The sequence below is a fragment of the Microcaecilia unicolor genome, chromosome 6 (genome assembly GCF_901765095.1).
Source record: "Microcaecilia unicolor chromosome 6, aMicUni1.1, whole genome shotgun sequence".
NCBI classification, from domain to species: domain Eukaryota; kingdom Metazoa; phylum Chordata; class Amphibia; order Gymnophiona; family Siphonopidae; genus Microcaecilia; species Microcaecilia unicolor.
In genome coordinates, this window is record NC_044036.1 from 230576208 (window position 1) to 230600211 (window position 24004).

Sequence of the window (24004 nt, forward strand, 5' to 3'; positions counted from 1 at the left end):
ACAACAAGATGGCAGCGGCCCCGGAGTCAATGATGACGGGAACGTTACCGTCTGATCTGGCGAGAGATCTGGCACAGCAGATTTCTGCTGTGTTAGAGGAGAAGCTGTCGAAGCTGCAGGCATCTGTGGATCAGATTCAAGAAACACTGGAGCGCCAGGGCACGCGTCTTCAGCACGCGGAAGAGCGCATATCGCAGTGTAAAGATGTGGCGGCGAGCACAACTAGCAGAGTGGAAGCGCTGGAACGGCGATGCGAACAACTGTCACAGAAGGCAGAACATCTAGAAAATCGGAGCAGGCGAAACAACTTGAGGATTGTGGGAGTCCTGGAGTCAGTGAAAGCAGCGGATCTTCGAAAGTTAGTAGAGCCCTGGCTTCCCACACAGTTGGGCCTGGAGTTGGAGGGGCCTTCTCTGCAAGTAGAAAGGGTTCACAGAGTGGGAGCTGTAAGAGCCAATGAAACCAGGCCGTGACAAGTTTTGGCAAGAATTTTAAATTACAAGGAAAAAGAAGCACTTCCCACACAGTTGGGCCTGGAGTTGGAGGGACCTTCTCTGCAGGTAGAAAGGGTTCACAGAGTGGGAGCTGTAAGAGCCAATGAAACCAGGCTTGCTTTTCCAGGATTACTCCGCTCTGGTGTCAGACCAGCGGAAGCAGATGGGACGCCACTGCAAAAGACTGTACGACAAGGGAGTACGGTTTGCCTTATTGTACCCAGCAAAAGTCAGGGTCCTTCATGATAATAAATCCCTGTACTTCACCGAGCCTGCGGAATTAGAAGCGTTTGTAGAGAGACTGTAATGAGGAGAGGAATACAAGGACTGGATTTGAGATTTTCGTTCCTGCTACAAGGTCTGTAAGAGCTGGACGGGGAGAGCATGAGTCTGGACAATGAGGTCTGTGATCTTTCTAACTTGTGGCGGGCGAGGATGTTGCGATGAAGGCCGCAGGGACCTGCACTCTCGCCAGCTGGCGGGAATCGAGTATCCTAACTGTTGAACAGTACTGCATGCAGTCTCAAAGTGATATGATAAGTTTTTCTTCTGTTTAATGTTTGCCCCTGTTTTTTTATGAAAGTCTTGTTACTGGAACTACAATGTTGGAAACCTGGGGGATGTTTGTATAACTGTTTTAATTAGGAGGGGAGGTACTTGGGGGGCTGGTACGGGGAATGGTTGGGAGAGTGTGGGGAGAGGAGATCGGAAGAGTTGGTGGTGTGAAAGGGGGGGAGTGTGTGAAGATAATTGTTGTGCACACGGGGGGATGCTTGGATCGGGGGGGGGTTGGGGGGGCATCGAGGTTAGGGAAGGGAGAAAGGGGAGGAAGAGTTGGGAGTGGGAGGGTGGGAGAGGGTAGGTAGGAGCCTGGATTCGTATAATAATGGGAACTATGGGGAACAAGAACAGGAGAGGGGAGAGCATGGCTAGAGATGGTGGCCAATATTGGCTGGGAGAGCGAGAGTACTGGGAGCTGGGCTGGGAGGCTCCCAGGAATTTACAGCAAGATATGACAGTGATTTTTGGTCGTTTCAGATTGGACGTTGGCTAATTTAAAAATAGTAACACTGAATGTTGATGGCGTGCATTCCCCTATCAAACGTAAAAAAATTCTGCAGGCATTAAAGGGACAGAAAGCTGACGTAGTAGCCCTGATACAGGAGACACACCTAAGTAAACAAGAACATCTTAAATTAAAGAGGGATTGGTTGGGGAGCATTTATTTTGCAGCTTATAATGGAAGGCAGCGTGGTGTTGCCATTTTGATTCGCAAATCAGTGGCGTTTAGCCTGCATAAAATGTACCAAGATGAAGAGGGGAGATTCGTGATAGTGGCAGGTTCTTTGCAAGGTGTTAAGGTGGGGTTCTGCAGTGTGTATGCGCCCAATGTTTATACATACAAATTTTTTACTACAATGATCGCTAAATTAATACCATTTGATGAATACCAGCTAATTGTGGGGGGAGATTTTAACATAACCAGCGATCCCACCATAGATTGCAAGCCCCCAAAGAAGGTGGGGAAAGACCATGATGAGAGTGGGGGGGGGGGGGGGAATTGGGGCGTGGACGTTTGGCGCTTCCAACATCTAGATGAGCACGACTATACTTTTTTTTCACACCCACATGGGGTTCACTCACGCCTTGACTATTTTCTGGTGTCCCAGTTGTTGAGCCTGATGACCATTAAAACGGGAATTGGCGAGCCAGATGTCTCTGATCACGCTCCGGTGTGGGCGGATTTGCAGTGGGGGAGCGGTTGTCGGCCGGCCAGGTGGCGGATGAATCCGGCAATGTACCAGAGTAGTGAATTTCGAATTTTTTTACGCCAGAGCTGGTTGGATTATGTATCGGACAATGAGGGATCATCGGTGAGCCCAAGAACATTTTGGGAGGCTGCAAAGGCAGTCTTGCGGGGTAAGATTATCTCTTACGCAGTTTCACAGAGGAGACGCCGGGAGGCGCAGCTTAGAGACCTCACGGAAAAATTGAGAGAGGCCCGTAGAAATCTAACTGGGTCCGCCTCCGAGAGTAATAGACAGTTGTACATGAAGTGCAGGAAAGAAATACAGGAAGTGTTAGATGCTGGGGCGCTGTTCAATATTAAACTATATAAATTTAAGTTGCACCGCTGGGGCAACAAAACAGGAAAGCTATTGGCAGCTTTGGTGAAGCAACATCGGGGGAAGAAGTTTATTGCAAGGGTGAGGGATGGAGGGGGAAAGATAGTCACAGAGCAAGATGCGATTCAAAGGGAATTTGCAAATTATTACGCGTCTCTCTCTATCAGGAGGGCACATTCTCGGAGGACCACTGTAGAGAATTTATGGCTGGGGTGGACCTTCCCACTCTGGCGGTGGACCAACAGTGAATGCTGAGTGAGCCACTTCAGGGGGAGGAGATTCAACAAGCCATTAAGCGGTTGAAGTTGGCTAAAGCACCAGGCCCAGATGGGTTGGGGGTGGAATATTACAAAATGTTGCAAGATTTGATCATATCTCCTTTCATAGCCATGTGTGATGAAGTAAAGGATACGGGCATTATGGGCCCAGTCTTAAATCATGCTCATATTGTGGTCCTCCCGAAGCCGGGGAAAGATGAAGAGCTGGTAGGTTCTTATAGACCAATCTCGCTGCTGAATCAAGATGTCAAAATACTAGCAGCAGTGCTGGCAGAGAGGTTGGGACGTGTAATTCCGTGCCTGGTCCATTTGAACCAGATGGGATTTGTGAGGGGCAGATTCGCGTCGGCCAACATCCTGAAAGTGGGTCGAGCTCTGTTTGAGGGGCGGGGGCGAGCAGGAGATGCATTGCTGGCCAGCCTGGATGCCAAGAAAGCCTTTGATAAGGTGGTATGGGAATATCTGTTTTGGATATTGAGGCGTTTCGGCATCCAGGGTGACTTTCTGGACTGGATTCGGGCCCTGTATAGTAACCCAACTGCTCAAATTATTATCAACGATGCTCTCACTGAGACCTTCCCGTTAAAGGGAGGGACCAGGCAGGGCTGCCCGTTATCCCCGCTGTTGTTTATTCTGTCTTTGGAACCGCTGGCAGCCAGAATAAGACAGGAGGGTGAGTTAAAAGGTATAATAGTGGGGGGTGAAGAGTACAGAATAAATTTATATGCAGACGATATGTTGCTTTTGTTGAGTGAGGCGACGCGCACTCTTCCAATAACTATGAACATTATTAAGATATTTGGGGAGTTCGCGGGCCTTAGCATCAATTTTGGCAAGTCAGAGGCGTTGCCCATCAACGAGCCATGTGCCAGTACGGTGCTGGGTGATTTCCCCTTAAAGTGGACAGTAGGAGGGATTAGATATCTAGGAATTTACTTGGGGGCAGATCAGTCCTGGGTGTATAAGAGGAATGTGAAAGGTAGACTGGAAGAGACGAAAAAGTTGTGTCACAACTGGATTGATCTGCCTTTGAATTTTTTGGGACAAATTGCTTTGGTCAAAATGGTGGTGTTGCCTAAGATTTTATATCCGTTACAAATGCTCCCATTGTGGGTGCGGAAAAGGGAAGAAAATTTGTATCGCAGTGTGGTTAGCACGTTTATATGGCATGCAAAGCGACCTCGGATAGCATTTGGGAAACTTATTCGTGAGAGACGACAGGGAGGTCTTAGGTTACCAGACCTGCGCACATATAATGTGGCAGCGCTGCTGCGGTGGATTCATGAATTGACATCTGGAGAGGGTTTCTATGCAATGTCGGGTTTTTGGGAGAGCTGTAGGCCAAATGACCCGTTTACTGTCTTAGAATCTTGGGCAGTGCAAGGGGCTAGAAAGATAGTGGAGAACCCATACGTGGCGGCCTTACAGCGGGCCTGGCGGTGGTGGAGAGGGCAGGGTGGAGTGGTTAAAGGGGTTAGCCCTTTTATGCCACTAGTGGGGAACCTGGCCTTTCCTGCAGGAGAGGGAGTGTCGGTTTTTCAAACATGGCGAGAGAAGGGATGTAGATTCATAGGCCAATTCAGGAAGGTGGGGGAAGTTGCGTTTCCAACCTTTGAGAAAGTTAAAAACGAGTTGCAGATTCCGGGTTGTCAATTCTTTGCATATCTCCAGGTGCGGGATTATGTATTGAGTGCAGAACGAAGAAGTCGAGTAGTGACACGTTTTACTACATTAGATCAAATATTCTTACAGATGCCGTCCCGCTATAATAGACTTGCACAGTGGAGTCAAGTGATCAGAGACAATCTGAAAGGGCAGCATCTTGCCGGGCTAGCGGAACTGTGGAGCCAGGACATGGTAGAGGAAATTTCAGTGGATCGATTAGGAGCGGTCTTTGAAAACCTGCATACATTAACCCCAAATGCCTCTTTACAAGACATACAGTATAGAATTCTTTACCGAGTTCACATCACTAAAGAGAGGGGTAAGAAATTAGGGATGTGGGATGACGCAACTTGCAATAAGTGTGGGCAGGGAGTGGGTACATTTGTACACTCATTTATGGAATGTCCCTCTTTGTATGCACTATGGTCTGGGGCACTGAGCGCCCTTGAGGACATCTTGCAATGCACATTGGAGTGGAGGTATTCAGTTACATTAATGGAGTGTGGGGATTCACTTAAAGAGCAGGGGTTGGGGGCGGCGCAGAGAACATTTGATTTGTTAGCGATGGTATGGATCAAAAAATGCGTTTTGCAAGTCTGGGTTGCTGCAGAGCCCCTGCCTTTGGACACGTGGAAGACCAGCATGAGTGAAATGGCGAATTGGGTGAGGTGCTCCAAGCACAAAAAGGTGCTGTGTCTCTGGGCAAGCGCAGTACCGAGATATTTGGGGAAGGGTGCTCTCCTTGTTCTCAAAACAGGGTCTTGAAACAGGCAATCCGGGATAATTGCTGGGATTAGAAGGGAGGGGGAGGGGGGCAGGGGGAAGGGGGTAGGGGGGGTTACTCCACAGGGGTAGGGGGGGTTACTCCACAGGGGTAGGGGAATAAAAGGGGGGAAAACAAAAAGTTATGAAGTTTAATTATGCAGTGCTATAGGATATAGTTCACATGTTTGGATTTTAATGCTGAAGCACAATGTCTCTTCTTTGCATATGCTGTAGTATGGTTTGTGGTTGACTTCATATTACAATAAAGAAATTAAAAAAAAAAAAAGATCTTTCAGCTAAAACTGGCCAGAAAAATGATTTGAGTCTGTTTCGGTGCCATAATTTAAACTAAAATTCAGTCGGACTCTAGATGAAGGGAAAGTCATTGTACCTTTAAAGACTCTTGCAGATGAATATGGCCTAACATCTATAGTCCAATATATTTAACTAAAAGGTTATTTACAATGCAAAGGGATTCGGGATTGGGACAGTGGGTATATATTTTGGAGGCCACATTGAGTGAACAATAATTTGGATTTATAGTGATCTTTTAAAACAATATTCTAGCACTCCAAAATATGTGACTGGATGGGAGTCTGATTTGGGCCACACACTAACTGAAAAAGTTTGGAGTAATATTTACACACCTCTTGCTTATGAATTCAGTTGCAAATACGCTAATTGGGAATGGATAATAAAGTATTGTACCAATGGTATACCCTTGAAAGGCTGAAAGCTGTATTGTTTAGTGGATGTTGGATAAATTATAGTCAAGTTGGAACTTTTCAGCACATTTGGTGGTTCTACCATAAAGTACAAAAGGTTTGGGAAGACTTAGCTACCCTGATGGGGTAAATTTTGCATAACAGGGTGGAACCCAGGTTTGAATTTTTATTGCAGTATGAAGTTAAGCTTTTAACGAGCATGGCCACTGCGGGGTTAGAATAGTTTTGGCAACTTATTGAAATAAACCTGGCCTACCAACAATGCCACATGTATTAAGTAAAATTGATTGTGCACCTGATGATTAAATTGACAGCGCTGGATTATAATCATATTGGGACCTTTGCTAAAATTTGGAAATTATGTGGTGAATGGCGGAGCCTAGATGTTGCACACTGATAACTCTTGTACATGATATGGAGAGATACTAAGCTTTAGACTTTATTCACTTGAAATTGGAATAGAACAGGTGGGGGTGGGGGAGGGACATAGTTGGGATTCCTCAGATAAAATGTTGTAGTGTTGATTGGGTATGTGCTGACAGTAACATTTAGGTTCTGGAGTTGTTATTACTGGAATGCACTGAAGTCACCGTTAATTTTGTTCTGTGCTGCAATGATTGTTTTATTGTACTATAAAACCTAATAAAAATTACAGTAAAAAAAAAAACTTCCCTTCAGAATGCTATGATCTTGATAGGCAATAAATCTTGAGATATTCACAGGTGCCTCACTAGATTGAGCTTTAAGCACTAACTTCCTTCTCATCCCTCCAGACCAGTCCAGACACATGAGTTTATCTTGTGTCAGTAGATGGAGACTGAGAATTAATGGGTGAAAGACTTTCTCCTATGAGGTGACCTGTGCAGTCTGGCACTAACTAGCCAGTATTCAGCAGATGGTAGGTGAGCACCTATGCAATCTGGCTTGGTCCTAGTAGGAAGGTAGGAGGAATGGGCCATGCCTCAGTTCAGGGGTGCACCATCTTTGCTCTTGCATTGGTGAGTGGGAGATAGGGTGTGGGATTTTGTTTCTTATGGTGTTGTATTTTTTATTAACTTGCTGTAAACCACATTGAGTTGCTTTTTTTGTGAGTAAGGCAGTTTATCACTGTAAATAAATGAAATTAGTTTATGGGATGCTGTGTTACTTTTGTTTTTACTGACTTTGCTGCTGGTAGAAGATAGATCGCATTACTACTACTACTATTTATCATTTCTATAGCGCTACAAGGCGATTTCCCTAGATATTAGGTATGCCTAGCCACTTTTAAGATGTTGTAGAATCATAAACATAGAGTATGATGGGATGGTGACCCCTAATATGTTCTGGGTGCTGATTCTGTATTGGGCCCCTATCTTTGTGTCTCTCCCCCAAATATGTAGCCAAATTACATTTATGATTGGAATGACTGCGAATGCAGGGAGAGGTAGAAAGATCATGGTAAGAGCAGCTACTCTTGCATATATTTTTTCATGTCTGGTGTCACGTTCGAGATAGGTGAGCCCTTTAGGCTGCGGTTGGGTTTACACTACTCACCCGGCCTGAAGACTAGACAGGCCCCAACTGGCGGCAGGCAAGTCTCACCCCAGCAGAGACGAGACCACGCCCCATCACAGACGAGACCTTGGGGGCTGGCCAGACAGAGGCAGGACAAGGAGGTAGCTGGAATGGAGCTGAGTAGAGTTTGGAACAAGACTGGAGCAGTGTCTGGAACAGGAGTAGGGCAGAGTTGGAGGTGAAGACTGAAGCTGAATACTGGAAGACGTGCTGGACTGAAGGCTGGAGGACATTCTGGAGCTGAAGACTGGAAGACGTACTGGAACTGAAGACTGGAAGTAACTCGGACACCTGAACTCAGGAACTGGACAAGGAGGAACACTGAAGCAATATACACCAAGCTATGGCAAGGAGACCTGTTGTGAAGGCATAGTAGGGAGGCAGGAATTTCCTAAAATACTACTTCTCCGAGGACAAGCAGGCTGCTTGTTCTCACTGATGGGGTGACGTCCGCGGCAGCCCCTCCAATCGGAATCTTCACTAGCAAAGGCCTTTGCTAGCCCTCGCGCGCCGATGTGCACCGCGCATGCGCGGCCGTCTTCCCGCCCGAAACCGGCTTGTGCCGGCCAGTCTTCTTTTCTCCGCGCTCGGTACGGTTGTGTTTTACCGTGCATGCCCCGGAAAGTCGACCTCGCGCGTCGTTTTCGACTCGTTTCTGTGAGAAACTCCTAAAATTGTTTGGATTAACCTCTTTTGGGTTTTTCTTTCCTCTACTTCGAGTTTTTTCGCCCCGTTAAGTTTTCTTTCGTCGTCGGGGTAGGCCTTACTTAGGCCCCGGTCGAAATTTCCTATTTTGCTGGTGACAAATTTCGCCATTTCGTCTTTCGATTTCGCCGGCGTGATTTTTCCGCCCATGACATCGAAGCCTTCCAGTGGCTTCAAGAAGTGCACCCAGTGCGCCCGGGTAATCTCGCTCACTGACAGGCACGCGTCGTGTCTTCAGTGTCTGGGGGCTGGGCACCGCCCTCAGGCCTGTAGTCTGTGTTCCCTTTTGCAAAGGCGGACTCAGGTAGCGAGGTTAGCCCAGTGGAACATTTTGTTCTCGGGCTCTTCGTCGGCATCGGCACCAGGGGTATCGAGTGCATCGACGTCTTCAGCGTCCAGACCTTCATCCTCGGCGGCCAGTGCATCGAGTGCATCGAGGCATCGGCCCTCTGCATCGGCGCTGAGACATCGGACAGCTGCATCGACGTCGGTGGTACCGGGACCTCGTCTGCTGATGTCGTCGGACGGTGGTGCTTCGTCTGGAGTGCAGGTGAGGGCTGTCCATTCCCCTGCTGGTGGCGGTGAGCCTTCGGGTGGGTCTCCCCCTACCCTGAGGGCTCCTGCGGTACAGCCCCCCCGAGACCGACCTTCTTCGGTCTCGGCCCCGAGGAAGCGACGGCTGGATTCTACGTCCTCCTCGTCGGTACCGGGAAGCTCCGGTGACATGCTTCGTCCCAAGAAGTCGAAGAAGCATCGTCACCGGTCCCCTTCCCATGTCGGTATCGAGAGCTCTGGGTCGCCGAAGGAGTCGGCACCCAGCAGGCATCGGCGCCGAGAGGACCGCTCACCCTCTGTTCAGGAGGTGTCGATGCGCTCCACTCTGGACAGCCCGGAACAGCCTCCATGCCCGGAACAGGTTCTGACGTCGACGCCTGCATCGACCTCCATGCCTTTCTCTGCAGCCGCTCTGAACGAGAGCCTCCGGGCCATTCTCCCAGAGATTCTGGGAGAGCTGTTGCGCCCTACCCCTCCGGTACCGGCGGTGCTTGCGCCACCGGTACCGTCGAGCGTGGCGCCGGCTGGCCCATCGCCCGAGGTGAGGTCTCCGGCGTCGGTGCCGCGTGCGGTACCGGCTGCCGTCGCCTCCCAGGAAGGCTCCCCGACTACGTCGGCGGAGGGAGCTTCGCCGATGCGGGCGAGGGAGTCTACCTCTCGACGCCCCCATCGTGGACGTGGCTCCACGGAGTCGAGTCGGGCACGGTTGCAGACACAGGTCCGTGAACTTGTGTCTGACACCGAGGGTGAGGCCTCGTGGGAAGAGGAAGAAGACATCAGATATTTCTCTGACGAGGAGTCTGAGGGTCTTCCTTCCGATCCCACTCCCTCTCCTGAAAGACAGCTTTCTCCTCCTGAGAGTCTGTCTTTTGCTTCCTTTGTCCGGGAGATGTCTACGGCCATCCCCTTCCCGGTGGTTGTGGAGGACGAGCCCAGGGCTGAAATGTTTGAGCTCCTGGACTATCCTTCTCCACCTAAGGAAGCGTCCACTATACCCATGCACCATGTCCTAAAAAAGACATTGCTGGCGAACTGGACCAAGCCTTTAACTAATCCCCACATCCCCAAGAAGATCGAGTCCCAGTACCGGATCCATGGGGACCCAGATCTGATGCGCACTCAGTTGCCTCATGATTCTGGAGTTGTGGATCTGGCCCTAAAGAAGGCTAAGAGATCTAGGGAGCATGCTTCGGCGCCCCCGGGCAAGGACTCTAGAACCTTAGACTCCTTTGGGAGGAAGGCCTACCATTCTTCTATGCTCGTGGCCAAAATTCAGTCCTACCAGCTCTACACGAGCATACACATGCGGAACAATGTGCGGCAGTTGGCGGGCTTGGTTGATGCGCTTCCCCCTGAGCAAGCCAAGCCTTTTCAGGAGGTGGTCAGGCAGCTGAAGGCGTGCAGAAAATTCCTGGCCAGAGGGGTGTATGACACCTTTGATGTTGCGTCCAGGGCCGCTGCTCAAGGTGTGGTGATGCGCAGGCTCTCATGGCTGCGTGCCTCCGACCTGGAGAATAGAATCCAGCAGCGGATTGCGGACTCGCCTTGCCGTGCGGACAACATTTTTGGAGAGAAAGTCGAACAGGTGGTAGAGCAGCTCCACCAGCGGCACACCGCATTCGACAAGTTCTCCCGCCGGCAGCCTTCAGCCTCTACCTCTACAGGTAGAAGATTTTTTGGGGGAAGGAAGACTGTTCCCTACTCTTCTGGCAAGCGTAGGTACAATCCTCCTTCTCGACAGCCTGCGGCCCAGGCTAAGCCCCAGCGCGCTCGCTCTCGTCAGCAGCGTGCGCCTCAGCAAGGCCCCTCGGCTCCCCAGCAAAAGCAAGGGACGAGCTTTTGACTGGCTCCAGCAGAGCATAGCCGACATCCAAGTGTCAGTGCCGGGCGACCTACCAGTCGGAGGGAGGTTGAAAGCTTTTCACCAAAGGTGGCCTCTCATAACCTCCGATCAGTGGGTTCTCCAAATAGTCCGGCAAGGATACACCCTCAATTTGGCCTCAAAACCTCCAAATTGTCCTCCGGGAGCTCAGTCTTACAGCTTCCAGCACAAGCAGGTACTTGCAGAGGAACTCTCCGCCCTTCTAAGCGCCAATGCGGTCGAGCCCGTGCCATCCGGGCAAGAAGGGCTGGGATTCTATTCCAGGTACTTCCTTGTGGAAAAGAAAACAGGGGGGATGCGTCCCATCCTAGACCTAAGGGCCCTGAACAAATATCTGGTCAAAGAAAAGTTCAGGATGCTTTCCCTGGGCACCCTCCTTCCCATGATTCAGGAAAACGATTGGCTATGCTCTCTGGACTTCAAGGATGCCTACACACACATCCCGATACTGCCAGCTCACAGACAGTATCTGCGATTTCAGCTGGGCACACGTCACTTCCAGTACTGTGTGCTACCCTTTGGGCTCGCCTCTGCGCCCAGGGTGTTCACAAAGTGCTTGGCTGTAGCAGCAGCGGCACTTCGCAGGCTGGGGGTGCACGTGTTCCCATATCTCGACGATTGGCTGGTGAAGAACACATCCGAGGCAGGAGCCCTGCAGTCCATGCAGATGACTATTCGCCTCCTGGAGCTACTGGGGTTTGTGATAAATTATCCAAAGTCCCATCTTCTCCCAGTGCAGAGGCTCGAATTCATAGGAGCTCTGCTGGATTCTCGGACAGCTCGCGCCTATCTCCCAGAGACGAGAGCCAACAACTTGTTGTCCCTCGTCTCGCGGGTGCGAGCGTCCCAGCAGATCACAGCTCGGCAGATGTTGAGATTGTTAGGCCACATGGCCTCCACAGTCCATGTGACTCCCATGGCCCGCCTTCACATGAGATCTGCTCAATGGACCCTAGCTTCCCAGTGGTTCCAGGCTGCTGGGGATCTAGAAGGCGTGATCCACCTGTCCACGAGTTTTCTCGAATCCCTGTATTGGTGGACGATTTGGTCCAATCTGACTCTGGGACGTCCCTTCCAAATTCCTCAGCCTCAAAAAGTGCTGACCACGGATGCGTCTCTCCTGGGGTGGGGAGCTCATGTCGATGGGCTTCACACCCAAGGAAGCTGGTCCCTCCAGGAACGCGATCTGCAGATCAATCTTCTGAAGTTGCGAGCGATCTGGAACGCTCTGAAGGCTTTCAGAGATCGGCTGTCCCACCAAATTATCCAAATTCAGACAGACAACCAGGTTGCCATGTACTACGTCAACAAGCAGGGGGGCACCGGATCTCGCCCCCTGTGTCAAGAAGCCGTCAGCATGTGGCTCTGGGCTCGCCGTCACGGCATGGTGCTCCAAGCCACATATCTGGCAGGCGTAAACAACAGTCTGGCCGACAGGTTGAGCAGGATTATGCAACCTCACGAGTGGTCGCTCAATTCCTGTGTAGTGCGACAGATCTTCCAGGTGTGGGGCACCCCCTTGGTAGACCTCTTCGCATCTCGAGCCAACCACAAAGTCCCTCAGTTCTGTTCCAGGCTTCAGGCCAACGGCAGATTGGCATCGGATGCCTTCCTCCTGGACTGGGGGGAGGGTCTGCTGTATGCTTATCCTCCCATACCTCTGGTGGGGAAGACTTTGTTGAAACTCAAGCAAGATCGAGGCACCATGATTCTGATTGCTCCTTTTTGGCCGCGTCAGATCTGGTTCCCTCTTCTTCTGGAGTTGTCCTCCGAAGAACCGTGGAGATTGGAGTGTTTTCCGACCCTCATCACACAGGACGAGGGGGCGCTTCTGCATCCCAACCTCCGGTCCCTGGCTCTCACGGCCTGGATGTTGAGAGCGTAGACTTTGCCTCTTTGGGTCTGTCAGAGGGTGTCTCCCGCATCTTGCTTGCTTCCAGGAAAGATTCCACTAAGAGGAGTTACTTCTTTCTATGGAGGAGGTTTGCCGTCTGGTGTGACAGCAAGGCCCTAGATCCTCGCTCTTGTCCTACACAGACCCTGCTTGAATACCTTCTGCACTTGTCTGAGTCTGGTCTCAAGACCAACTCTGTAAGGGTTCACCTTAGTGCAATCAGTGCATACCATTACCGTGTGGAAGGTAAGCCGATCTCAGGACAGCCTTTAGTTGTTCGCTTCATGAGAGGTTTGCTGTTGTCAAAGCCCCCTGTCAAGCCTCCTACAGTGTCATGGGATCTCAATGTCGTTCTCATCCAGCTGATGAAACCTCCTTTTGAGCCACTGAATTCCTGCCATCTGAAGTACTTGACCTGGAAGGTCATTTTCTTGGTGGCAGTTACTTCAGCTCGTAGAGTCAGTGAGCTTCAGGCCCTGGTAGCCCAGGCCCCTTACACCAAATTTCATCATAACAGAGTAGTCCTCCGCACTCACCCTAAGTTCTTGCCAAAGGTTGTGTCGGAGTTCCATCTGAACCAGTCAATTGTCTTGCCAACATTCTTTCCCCGTCCTCATTCCTGCCCTGCTGAACGTCAGCTGCACACATTGGACTGCAAGAGAGCATTGGCCTTCTATCTGGAGCGGACACAGCCCAACAGACAGTCCGCCCAATTGTTTGTTTCTTTTGATCCCAATAGGAGGGGAGTGGCTGTGGGGAAACGCACCATATCCAATTGGCTAGCAGATTGCATTTCCTTCACTTACGCCCAGGCGGGGCTGGCTCTTGAGGGTCATGTCACGGCTCATAGTGTTAGAGCCATGGCTGCGTCGGTAGCCCACTTGAAGTCAGCCTCTATTGAAGAAATTTGCAAAGCTGCGACGTGGTCATCTGTCCACACATTCACATCTCATTACTGCCTGCAGCAGGATACCCGACGCGACAGTCGGTTCGGGCAGTCAGTTCTTCAGAACCTGTTTGGGCTTTAGGATCCAACTCCACCCCCCGAGGGCCCTGTTTGTTCTGTTCCAGGCTCCACTCTCAGTTAGTTGGTAAATTTTTTAGGTCAATCTGAGTTATGTCCTCGCCGTTGCGAGGCCCAATTGACCATGTTTGTTGTTTTGAGTGAGCCTGGGGGCTAGGGATACCCCATCAGTGAGAACAAGCAGCCTGCTTGTCCTCGGAGAAAGCGAATGCTACATACCTGTAGAAGGTATTCTCCGAGGACAGCAGGCTGATTGTTCTCACAAACCCGCCCGCCTCCCCTTTGGAGTTGTGTCTTCCCTTGTCTTTGTCTTGCTACATATGAGACTGGCCGGCACAAGCCGGTTTCGGGCGGGAAGACAGCCGCGCATCGGCGCGCGAGGGCTAGCAAAGGCCTTTGCTAGTGAAGATTCCGATTGGAGGGGCTGCCGCGGACGTCACCCCATCAGTGAGAACAATCAACCTGCTGTCCTCGGAGAATACCTTCTACAGGTATGTAGCATTCGCTTTATGCAGGAAGTGATGTATTCCATAGGCATCCTGGTGTACCATTACTGGCCTTTTAAGAATTGCTATTTTGTGCGCACTTGTGCCAGCTGGCTCCAGCGACCCCAGTGTAGGAGTGGCCTGTATGTTCAGTGAGGCGCCCAGCGTGTCGGGAACTGTGGCACGGGTGACGCGCTGCCACTGAGAGGCAGTCCAGGAGACCCAGAGGGGCCACAGAGACTGACCGACCGACCCTCCCCCCTCCCCAGGGAACAGGAGGTGAGTCAGGGCATGGAGGCATTTATCATTGTGATTTTAATACACACCTCTTCATTCAAAAATGCCCTAAATGAGAAACATTTTAAAAATAAAAAGTCTAGTTACTGGCAGCTTTTATTCTTAAATATAGCATAACACATACGGATATAAATGCTTCTTGCTTGTAACATCTGTGATTACACTTAATGCAGATGATTTTGTATTCAGAGAAGACTGAGGTCTTTTCTAACCCTGAACAATATTATAATTCTGTATGTGTTAGAGGGGAAGGAGAAGGGACTGCAGATTGCAGAACTGAAATGAGTGTATGTAAAATGGTTGTGGGTTTCTTTCCAGGAGGAGTAGCTGAGTGATTATAGCACTAAGATTGGAACCAGGGAAGCCAGGGTTCAAATCTACTTTTTTGTGATCTTAGGCAAGCCACTTCACTCTGTTGCCTCAGGTGCAAACTTACAATCTAAATAAAACAGCTCCTCACTCAAACTCCATATCTTCCACCGAGTGCTTGAAAGCCTTTAGGAGTGGAGGAGTAGACTAATGGTTTGCGCAGTGGTCTGAGAACCAGGGGACCTGGGTTCAATTCAATGAACTCATTCAAGAAAACAATTGCAACTGGCAAGAATATACTCGTACTACAATTCGACATGTCTAGTGCTTTCGACATGGTGGATCATGGAATATTACTATACCTATTAGAATACTTCGGAATCGGAGGCCCAGTTCTCAAGTGGTTCAAAGGATTCCTCACCACCAGATCCTACCAAGTAACAACGAACACTGATAGATCACCACCTTGGACACCGGAATGCGGAATCCCTCAAGGATCCCCCCTTTCACCAACTATCTTCAACCTAATGATGATACCACTAGCCAAACTCCTAGCCAATCAAAACCTTAACCCCTACATATATGCTGATGATGTCACGATCCACATCCTGTTCAAAAGTGATCTAAAAGAAATAACCAACGAGATCAACCAGAGTCTCCAAATCATGCACTCTTGGGCGGACTCATTCCATTTAAAACTTAACGCAGAAAAAACTCAATGTCTAGTTCTCACTTCCCAATATAATACAAACAACTACCTCAACATAACCACATCATACTGCACACTTCCCATTTCAGAAAATCTGAAAATTCTTGGAGTCACTATTGACCGAAACCTCACACTTGACACCCATGTGAAGAATACAACAAAAAAAATGTTCTACTCAATGTGGAAACTCAAAAGAATAAAACCTTTTTTCCCAAGAAACATCTTCCGCACCCTAGTACAGTCACTAGTGATAAGTCACCTGGACTACTGCAACGCTCTGTATGCAGGTTGTAAAGAACAGACCATTAAAATCTCCAAACAGCCCAGAACACCGCAGCCCGACTCATTTTTGGAAAAACTAAATACGAAAGTGCAAAGCCCCTAAGAGAGAAACTGCACTGGCTCCCGCTCAAGGAACGAATTGAGTTCAAGATCTGCACGACTGTACACAAAATCATTCACGCAGACGCCCCACTCTACATGTTAAACGTAGTGGACCTGCTGCCCAGAAACGCCAAAAGATCAGCCCGCAAATTCCTCCATTTGAACTTTCCCAGCTGTAAAGGAATTAAATACAAACAGGCATATGCTACTACCTTTGCGTACAAAAGCACACAGATATGGAATGCACTACCTATGGCCCTGAAAACCATGGACAACTTAAGCAGCTTTCGCAAATCTTTGAAGACATATCTCTTCAACAAAGCCTACAAAAGAAATCCTAATGAAACTAACCACTCCTAAACTACCCAAGTGCTTCAAAAACCTCTCACACGACCTTACCTATCACCTTTCCATTTAAATCCTCATCTACCTTCAGCTTATTACCGACTCTTTAAAATCATGTAATGACTATATCATAACAACACTCTGTAAGCCACATTGAGCCTGCAAAAAGGTGGGATAATGTGGGGTACAAATGCAATAAATAAATAATAAATAATTACAACTCCTTGTGACTCTTGGCAAGTCACTTAACCCTCCATTGCCCCAGGTACAAAATAAGTACCTGTATATAATAGGTAAACTGCTTTGATTTGTAACCACAGAAAGGTGGTATATCAAGGCCCATCCCCTTCCCTAGGAGATGTGCTTTTGCAGCTTATGTGACTGTGTAATAATAATTTTGTTGTCTGTATACATTGTTAAAGGAAGGCTTCTCTCCATGTAGGTGGTGATGACTGTAAGCTGAGGGGCTGGGACATGAGGACAGGGACACACACATCCATTTTCACCAGTAGCAGGTAAGTAAGGACGTTAATTTTTGATGTTGTATTTTTTCTCTCCCAAGCACACTCCTTCCCTCCCAAGAAGGTTCAGGAATAAGATCACTGTTAATCTGATAACCTGTGTGCCAATGAAGAATCCTGGTCTGGAGAAACAAGGGAAAAAAATGCATTGTCTTCCTGGTTTCTCCGGACTAAGATTCTTCTTTGGTTGACCGTGGGGTATATTTTCAAAACACTTAGACTTACAAAGTTCCACAGGTTACTACGTAACTTTGTAAGTTTAAGTACTTTAAAAATACGCCTCTTTATCACTTATCCTCCAAGGACAAGCCAGGTTTTTTCCTTTCTTTTTTCTGGTGCCTTGCCCCTTTTCCAGACACCACCGTGTCATTTGATTTGGCTGCAGAAGATTTCCCTTCCACGTCCACTAAAGTTCCCAGTGGCTTCAAGCACTGTAACCGGTATAATCGGACCATCTCTGGCAAAGACACCCATTCCTGGTATCTTCAGTGTTTAGGGCACGACTATAGCCCTGCTAACTGTGTCCTCTGTCTTCGGATGAAGAAGAGGACCCCAGGTATCCAGAGAGGCTCAAAGCGAGAAAATTTTGGAGCCAAGTCCAATTTCTCAACGTTGACATCAGCATTGAGGTCAGCGGTGTCGGCATCATCTGGGGCTGCACTGGCATCAGGAGTATCGGTCCACATAGCTGCTGGCCAATATGACACTGTTTTTTAAAAAGAGTTCCAGGGGTGATCTGGGAAATTACAGACCAGTAAGCTTGACGTCAGTGCCGGGCAAAATAGTGGAAACTATTATCTCTATATATAAAAGGCAACACCAACGTTCTATGAAGCCTCCAGCCGGAAGTGTGAAGGGGGAGAGATATCCGGTTTCCCCATGAGTGTCTGCCCCGCCCTCGCTCTCTCTCTAACACAAACAGTGAAGGAAAACAGCAAAGCAGGAAATCAAATCACTCTCTCTGTAACAATGAAGGACTCAGAGGGGGGAGGGGAGAGAGGGCAGAGAGGGCAGGGACACACACACTCCCACATGCACACAGAAGAAAACCTTGCTAGCCCCCGTTTCATTTGCATCAGAAACGGGGCTTTTTCACTAGTTAAGAATAAAATTACAGAACAGGTAGACAAACATGGTTTAATGGGATAGAGTCAGCATGTGTTCAGCCAAGGGAAGTCTTGCCTCACCAATTTGCTTCATTTCTTTGAAGGCATGAATAAACATGTGGATAAAGGTGAGCTGGTTCATGTAGTGTATCTAGATTTTCAGAAAGCTTTTGATAAAGTTCCTCATGAGAGACTCCTAAGAAAATTAAAGAGTCATGGGATAGGAGGCAAGGTTCTGGTGTGGGTTAGGAATTGGTTATTGGACAGAAAACAGAGGGTAAGGTTAAATGGTCATTTCTCTCAATGGAGGAGGGTGAACAGTGGAGTGCTGCAGGGATCTGTACTGGGACCGGTGCTATTTAACATGTTTATAAATGATATGGAAATCAGAGCGACTAGTGAAGTGATTACATTTGCAGATGACACAAAACTGTTCAAGGTTGTTAAAACACGTGCAGACTGTGAAATATTGCAGGAAAAATTGGAAGATTGGGTGTCCAAATGGCAGATGAAATTTAATGTGGACGAATGCAGGATGATGCACATTGGAAAGAATAATCTGAATCATAGTTACCTGATGCTAGGGTCCACTTTGGGGGTCAGCACTCAAGAAAAAGATCTAGGCATCGTTGTAGATAACACACTGAAATCTTCTGCTCAGTGTGCTGCGGCTGCCAAAGAAGCAAACAGGATATCTATGATTTCGGCTAGGAACACATCACTACCAGTACTACGTGTTGCCTTTTGGTCTTGCATCAGCTCCCAAGGTATTTACCAAATGTCTAGCGGTAGTCTCAGCGATGCTATGCAGTCTGGGAATCCATGTGTTCCCTTATCTCGACGATTAGCTGGTGAAGAGCAGGTTGGAGGACGGTGCTTGGGAGTCCATGTAGAGGACTATTCGGGTGCTAGAGCTACTAGGGTTCATTTTAAACTACCCCTTCCCATCTTTGCCTTACTCAGCAACTAGAATACATTGAAGCCCTGCTCGATACACACAAGGTTTGAGCCTTTCTTCTGGAACTGAGAGCAGACAATCTAGTCACACAGGTTTGAGCCTCGCAGCAGGTGTTGAGGTTGTTGGCATCAACAGTATACGTAACACTTATTCTCCAAGGACAAGCAGGCTGCTTGTTCTCACGACTGGGTTGACGTCCACGGCAGCCCCTCGAACTGGAAGGAAAAATCTTGTGGGAGGTCCTGCACACGGGGCACGCCCACCGCGCATGCGCGGCCGTCTTCCCGCCCGTGCACGACCGATCCCGCTCAGTTTTTCGATTTTCCAAGCTGGAGAGAGACGCAGTTTCGTCCCTCTCCGTGTCAGCTCCGGGAAACCGTTTTACGGCCTAGTCTGTGATTTCTTTTGCTCTACGTGCGGTCACGCGCACCTTTTTCTTTTCTTTTATTTCGCTTCATTGGGGCCTTGTGGCCGCACGTTCGATTTCTTTCTTTTTGTGGTGTTACTTTTACTGCCACCATCGACGGTTTTGACTTTGCCGACGCGATTTTTCCGTCGATGTCCTCGAAGGTCCCGAGCGGATTCAAAAACTGTAGTCGGTGCGGCCGGCAGATCTCGCAGACTGATCCTTACGCTTGGAGTCTCCCGTGCCTCGGTCCGGAGCATAATTCCAAGGCGTGCACCTTGTGTCTCGGCTTGAAAAAGCGGACGCAGGTGGCGAGGCAAGTTCTTCGGGACCGTCTTTTTGGAACTTGCGCCGGCCCTTCGACGTCGGCGTCATCGACGGCTGGGACTTCGGTATCGGTACCGATGTCGACAACTTCGACACCGAGGATGGCATCGACCCCAGGAGTACAGGTTTCCTTGGCCCGACGACCTGCCAGCGATGGCGGCAGTGAGCGACCGAGTGGGCAGTCCACCTCGGTTGGTCCCGCCACCCAGGGCCATCGGGACCGAACCCTGTCGGATCCAACCCCCAGAGGGTGCGGAGACTCCACCTCCTCCTCGTCCATGCTGCAGAGCGCCGATGACGGGCATCGGAAGAAGGTTGCGAAGAAGCACCGTCATTGGTCACCCACGGTGCATGGCACGGGCAGCTCAGGGACGTCGAAGATGATTCGATCCCTAAGAAGCACCCACACCGAGAGGAGCGCTCCCCCTCTATTGAAGAGGTTTCGATGCGCAGGTTGTCAGGTACCCCGGTACCGTCTCCTGGACCCGGGCATCTTCGAGCACCGACGCCCGCACCGGCTCCCCAGCCTCTCCCGACAGCGGCCCTAGACGAGTGCCTCCGAGCCATCCTCCCAGGTATCCTGGAGGGGCTGATGCGCCAGGCCCTGCCGGCACCGGGGGTGCTTGCGCCCGCGGTGCCATTGATGGAAGCGCCGGCTGGCTCTGGCCCTGTGATGCGGTCTTCGACACCGGTGCCACTTGCGGCGCCGGTCTTGATCGCCACTCAGGTGGAATCCCCGTCGACGTCGATGGAGGGAGCTTCGTTCCCGCCGGCGCGGGAGTCCACCTCTCGGCACCATCATCGAGGACGTGGTTCCTCGGGGTCGAGATGGGCCTGGTTGCAGTCTGAGCTCAGAGAGCTCATGTCCGACACCGAGGAGGAGGATCCCAGATATTTCTCCTCCGAGGAGTCTGCGGGTCTTCCCTCCGACCCCACGCCTTCACCGGAGAGGAAGCTCTCGCCTCCAGAGAGCCTCTCCTTTGCCTCCTTTGTCCGGGGCATGTCTTCCCAGTGGTTACCGTGGATGAGCCGAGGGCTGAGATGCTCGAAGTCTTGACTATCCATCACCACCTAGAGAGTCTTCCACGGTACCGTTGCACAATGTCCTCCGCACTCACCCTAAGTTCCTGCCAAAGGTGGTTTCGGAATTCCATCTTGACCAGTCAATTGTCTTGCCAACATTCTTTCCAAGACCTCATACCCGCCCTGCTGAACGTCATTTGCACACATTGGACTGCAAAAGAGTATTGGCCTTCTATCTGGAGCGGATACAGCCAAACAGACAGTCCAGTCCAGTCCGCCCAATTGTTTGTTTCTTTCGACCCCAATAGGAAGGGGGTCGCTGTCGGGAAACACACCATTTCCAATTGGCAAGCAGATTGCATTTCCTTCACTTACGCCCAGGCTGGGCTGACTCTTGAGGGTCATGTCACGGCTCATAGTGTTAGAGCCATGGCAGCGTCAATGGCCCACTTGAAGTCAGCCACTATTGAAGTGTCAGTGTCAGTGAAGTGTCAGTGTCGACGTCAACAAAGGTACAGAGTTCGGCGGTGTCGATGCTGGCACCGGAGCAAGCATCGACCTCAGGAGTGCAGGTAATGGCTGTCTGCAGACCTCTGCACGCTGGGAGTAGTGAGCCATCGAGTGGGTCTCCACCTGTCTCGCAGGCTTGTGCTTCGCAGGCCCATCGGGACTGACCATCTTTGGGACTGACCCCGAGGAGACGTTTGGATTCGACGTCCTCGTCAGTACCGAAGGCTGTGCCTCAGGCAAAGGCCAAGAAGCATCAGCACTGGTCCCCTTCTCGTCATGGTACCAGGAGCTCCAGGGCGTCGAGGGAATCGGCACCCGAGAAGCGTCGATGCCGGGAGGACTGCTCCCCCTCTATACAGGAGGTGTCGGTCGACGGACAGCCCAGTACCGCCTCCTCGTCCTTTACAGGTTCTGGCTCCGACTCCTGTACCGGCTTTCCTGCCTTTCCCGGTAGAGACTCTGGACGAGCGCCTCCGAGCCGTGTTTCCGGGTCTCCTGGAAGGGCTGATGCGCCAATCTGTTCTGGTACCGACGGTGCTTGCGCCTCGGTACCATTGGTAGCAGTGTCAGCTGGCTCCTTGCCTGTGGTGAGGTCCCTGACACCGGTACCGCTTGTGGCATCGGCTTCGGCAGCCACCCGGGACAACATAATGTCCAAACCAAAGTCAATAGGGTGGACCGTGATGAATGATGAGGTGTAAATGGACAACTTCTCACATCAAAAAGACATCAAACAGGAACAATATGGTCCATGTAATGGTGATGATGAAGAAAGTCTTCAAACATAAGCATTGGACACAGTTAAAAAAGAAAGTCAATAAAATGTCCCAAAAACAAATAAACACATCCAAAACTTCACTTTCAGGAACACTGGATCGGTTGAAATAAAAATAAAACCAAACAAATTTCCCCCCAACAAGAAGAATGATTCTTGGGAAAAGAAAATCCAACAGTCATGACTAAACAATGGAAATCATGAGGGACAAAGGGAAGGAATGTTGAAAACCACCAATGGATTAGGAAGCAGGGCGTCAGGAACATCTTGAAGAACGACATCAGGAACGGAAACAGGATCAATCTGCTTGGCAACTGCACTGAATCTTCAAGGTTTTGTTTTTTTTCTCTGTAGCTGAAAAACAAAAGAAAACAAAGCTATTCTGCTTCATGGTTAGTTTGGGTCATTTCAACAATGCATGTATCTGGAACCAAATGACTGGGATGACATGGTCTCAGCTGATTGATGTGGACCCATTTAAGGTTATCTTCACCATGAGAATTTTTCCTGAGGCGAATTTGGTAATCCACAGGTGAAGCTTTTTCCACTACAGGGAAAGGACCATGCCAACTGGGCAAAAACTTCTTCTCTTTTACCTTGTTTCTGCCAAAATTGAAATAGAATACCTTGTCGCCAATTTGGTATTCATTGGAGGTAGTCCCTTGATCGTAGTAGGCTTTCCTACCTCTAGCACTACTTTCCAAGTTCTTTTGGGCAAAGGCAAAGGCACTTTGCAGATGTTGACGCAAATGGGTGACATACTCATGAGAGGAAGTAGCACTGGACAAGTTCACATCATTAGTCCTGTAAAGCAAATGAATTGGTAACATAATTTCCCTACCTGTCATCATCTCAAACGGTGACACTCCTGTGGACCGGTGAGGTGTGGCACGAATGGCCATGAGGACCAGTGGCAACTTCATGTCCCAATCCTTACCTGATGAGGATACATACTTCTTCAGAATGGTGATGATGGTACGATTAGCTCTTTCCACTTGTCCTGAGGACTGCGGTCGGTAGGCAATGTGTAGGTTACTCTTCACTCCTAGCATCTTCCACATGTGCTGGATCACTTCTGCGGTAAACTGAGATCCTTGGTCTGAATCCACTCGCATAGGCAAACCCCATCGACTGAACACATGATTCAGTAGCAAGGTAGCCGTGGTCTTGGCTGTGCAATTGGGAGCCGGTAGACACTCCACCCACTTGGTGAACAGGCAGGTAACGGTGAGCATATACTTGTTGCCTCGAGTGGATCGAACCACAGGTCCAACCCAATCAATTTGGATATCTGACCAGGGCATAGCAATACCCTTCTTCCTGAGGGGTGCTCGATGTGAAGGAGAGGAGGGCTGAAAACGACAACAGGTCAGACAACCTCTTGTGTACAGCTGCACATCCTGACGCATGTGGGGCCAATAAGCTACTTGCTTCAAGGTCTCGTAGGTAATGCCTTTACCTCGATGTCCTGCACATGGTTCATCATGAGCATGCTGCAACATGATGCCACGATATGTTTGGGGTACTACCCACTGCTCAATGCCATGCCTACTCGTACGAATAAGCAGGTCCTGTCGGATCTTAAACTTCTCTCTGGAGGTGTAGAGTATCCTCAGTTCTTCAGTCTGACACTCCTCCTCCGTCAACGGATGTTCATATGGATTCTGGATGTACTCATAAAATCTTCCAACTACTGGATCTGCTTTCTGAGCCGTGACAAGATCAAAGGATGGGATTTCACTGCTCCACTGGAACACTGGAGTCTCATAGAGCTGTTTAGTTTGCCGTCGGGTGACAGCATGAACTGCCAATGTATCAGGTTCTGAGAACTGCCATAATTCTCCTGTGAGTGCACCTTCCTTGGCGAGTTGGTCTGCTAAGTCGTTCCCTATCTTGTCGGGACTATCAACTTTTGCATGACCCTTGACCTTCTTCCAATAGATGGTCATATCATGGTCACGTACCAGTTGATCCAATGCCAGAATCAAATTTCCATGATGTACTGGTTTTCCTTTAGAATTTAGCATGTTGTTCTGCTTCCAGAGGGGTAGATGAGAAACAAAGTTCTGTCTCACATAATCGGAATCGGTGCATATGACTAATTCCGTAATGCCTTTCTGAACTGCAGACTGTACCGCCACGAAGGCTGCAACTATCTCAGCGTACTGGTTGGTCTGAG

At 49.6% G+C, this 24004-nt stretch overlaps 1 protein-coding gene across 2 annotated transcripts in view; it reads left to right on the forward strand.

Moving 5' to 3' along the window:
- The window catches only part of DPH7 (diphthamide biosynthesis 7), a 411528-nt gene that overhangs the window by 303586 nt on the left and 83938 nt on the right, over positions 1 to 24004 (forward strand). For both annotated transcript variants that reach the window (XM_030206599.1, XM_030206600.1), the window contains one exon: positions 16642 to 16714. In XM_030206599.1, the coding sequence (XP_030062459.1) occupies positions 16642 to 16714 (73 nt within the window). The remainder of the gene's footprint in view (positions 1 to 16641; positions 16715 to 24004) is intronic.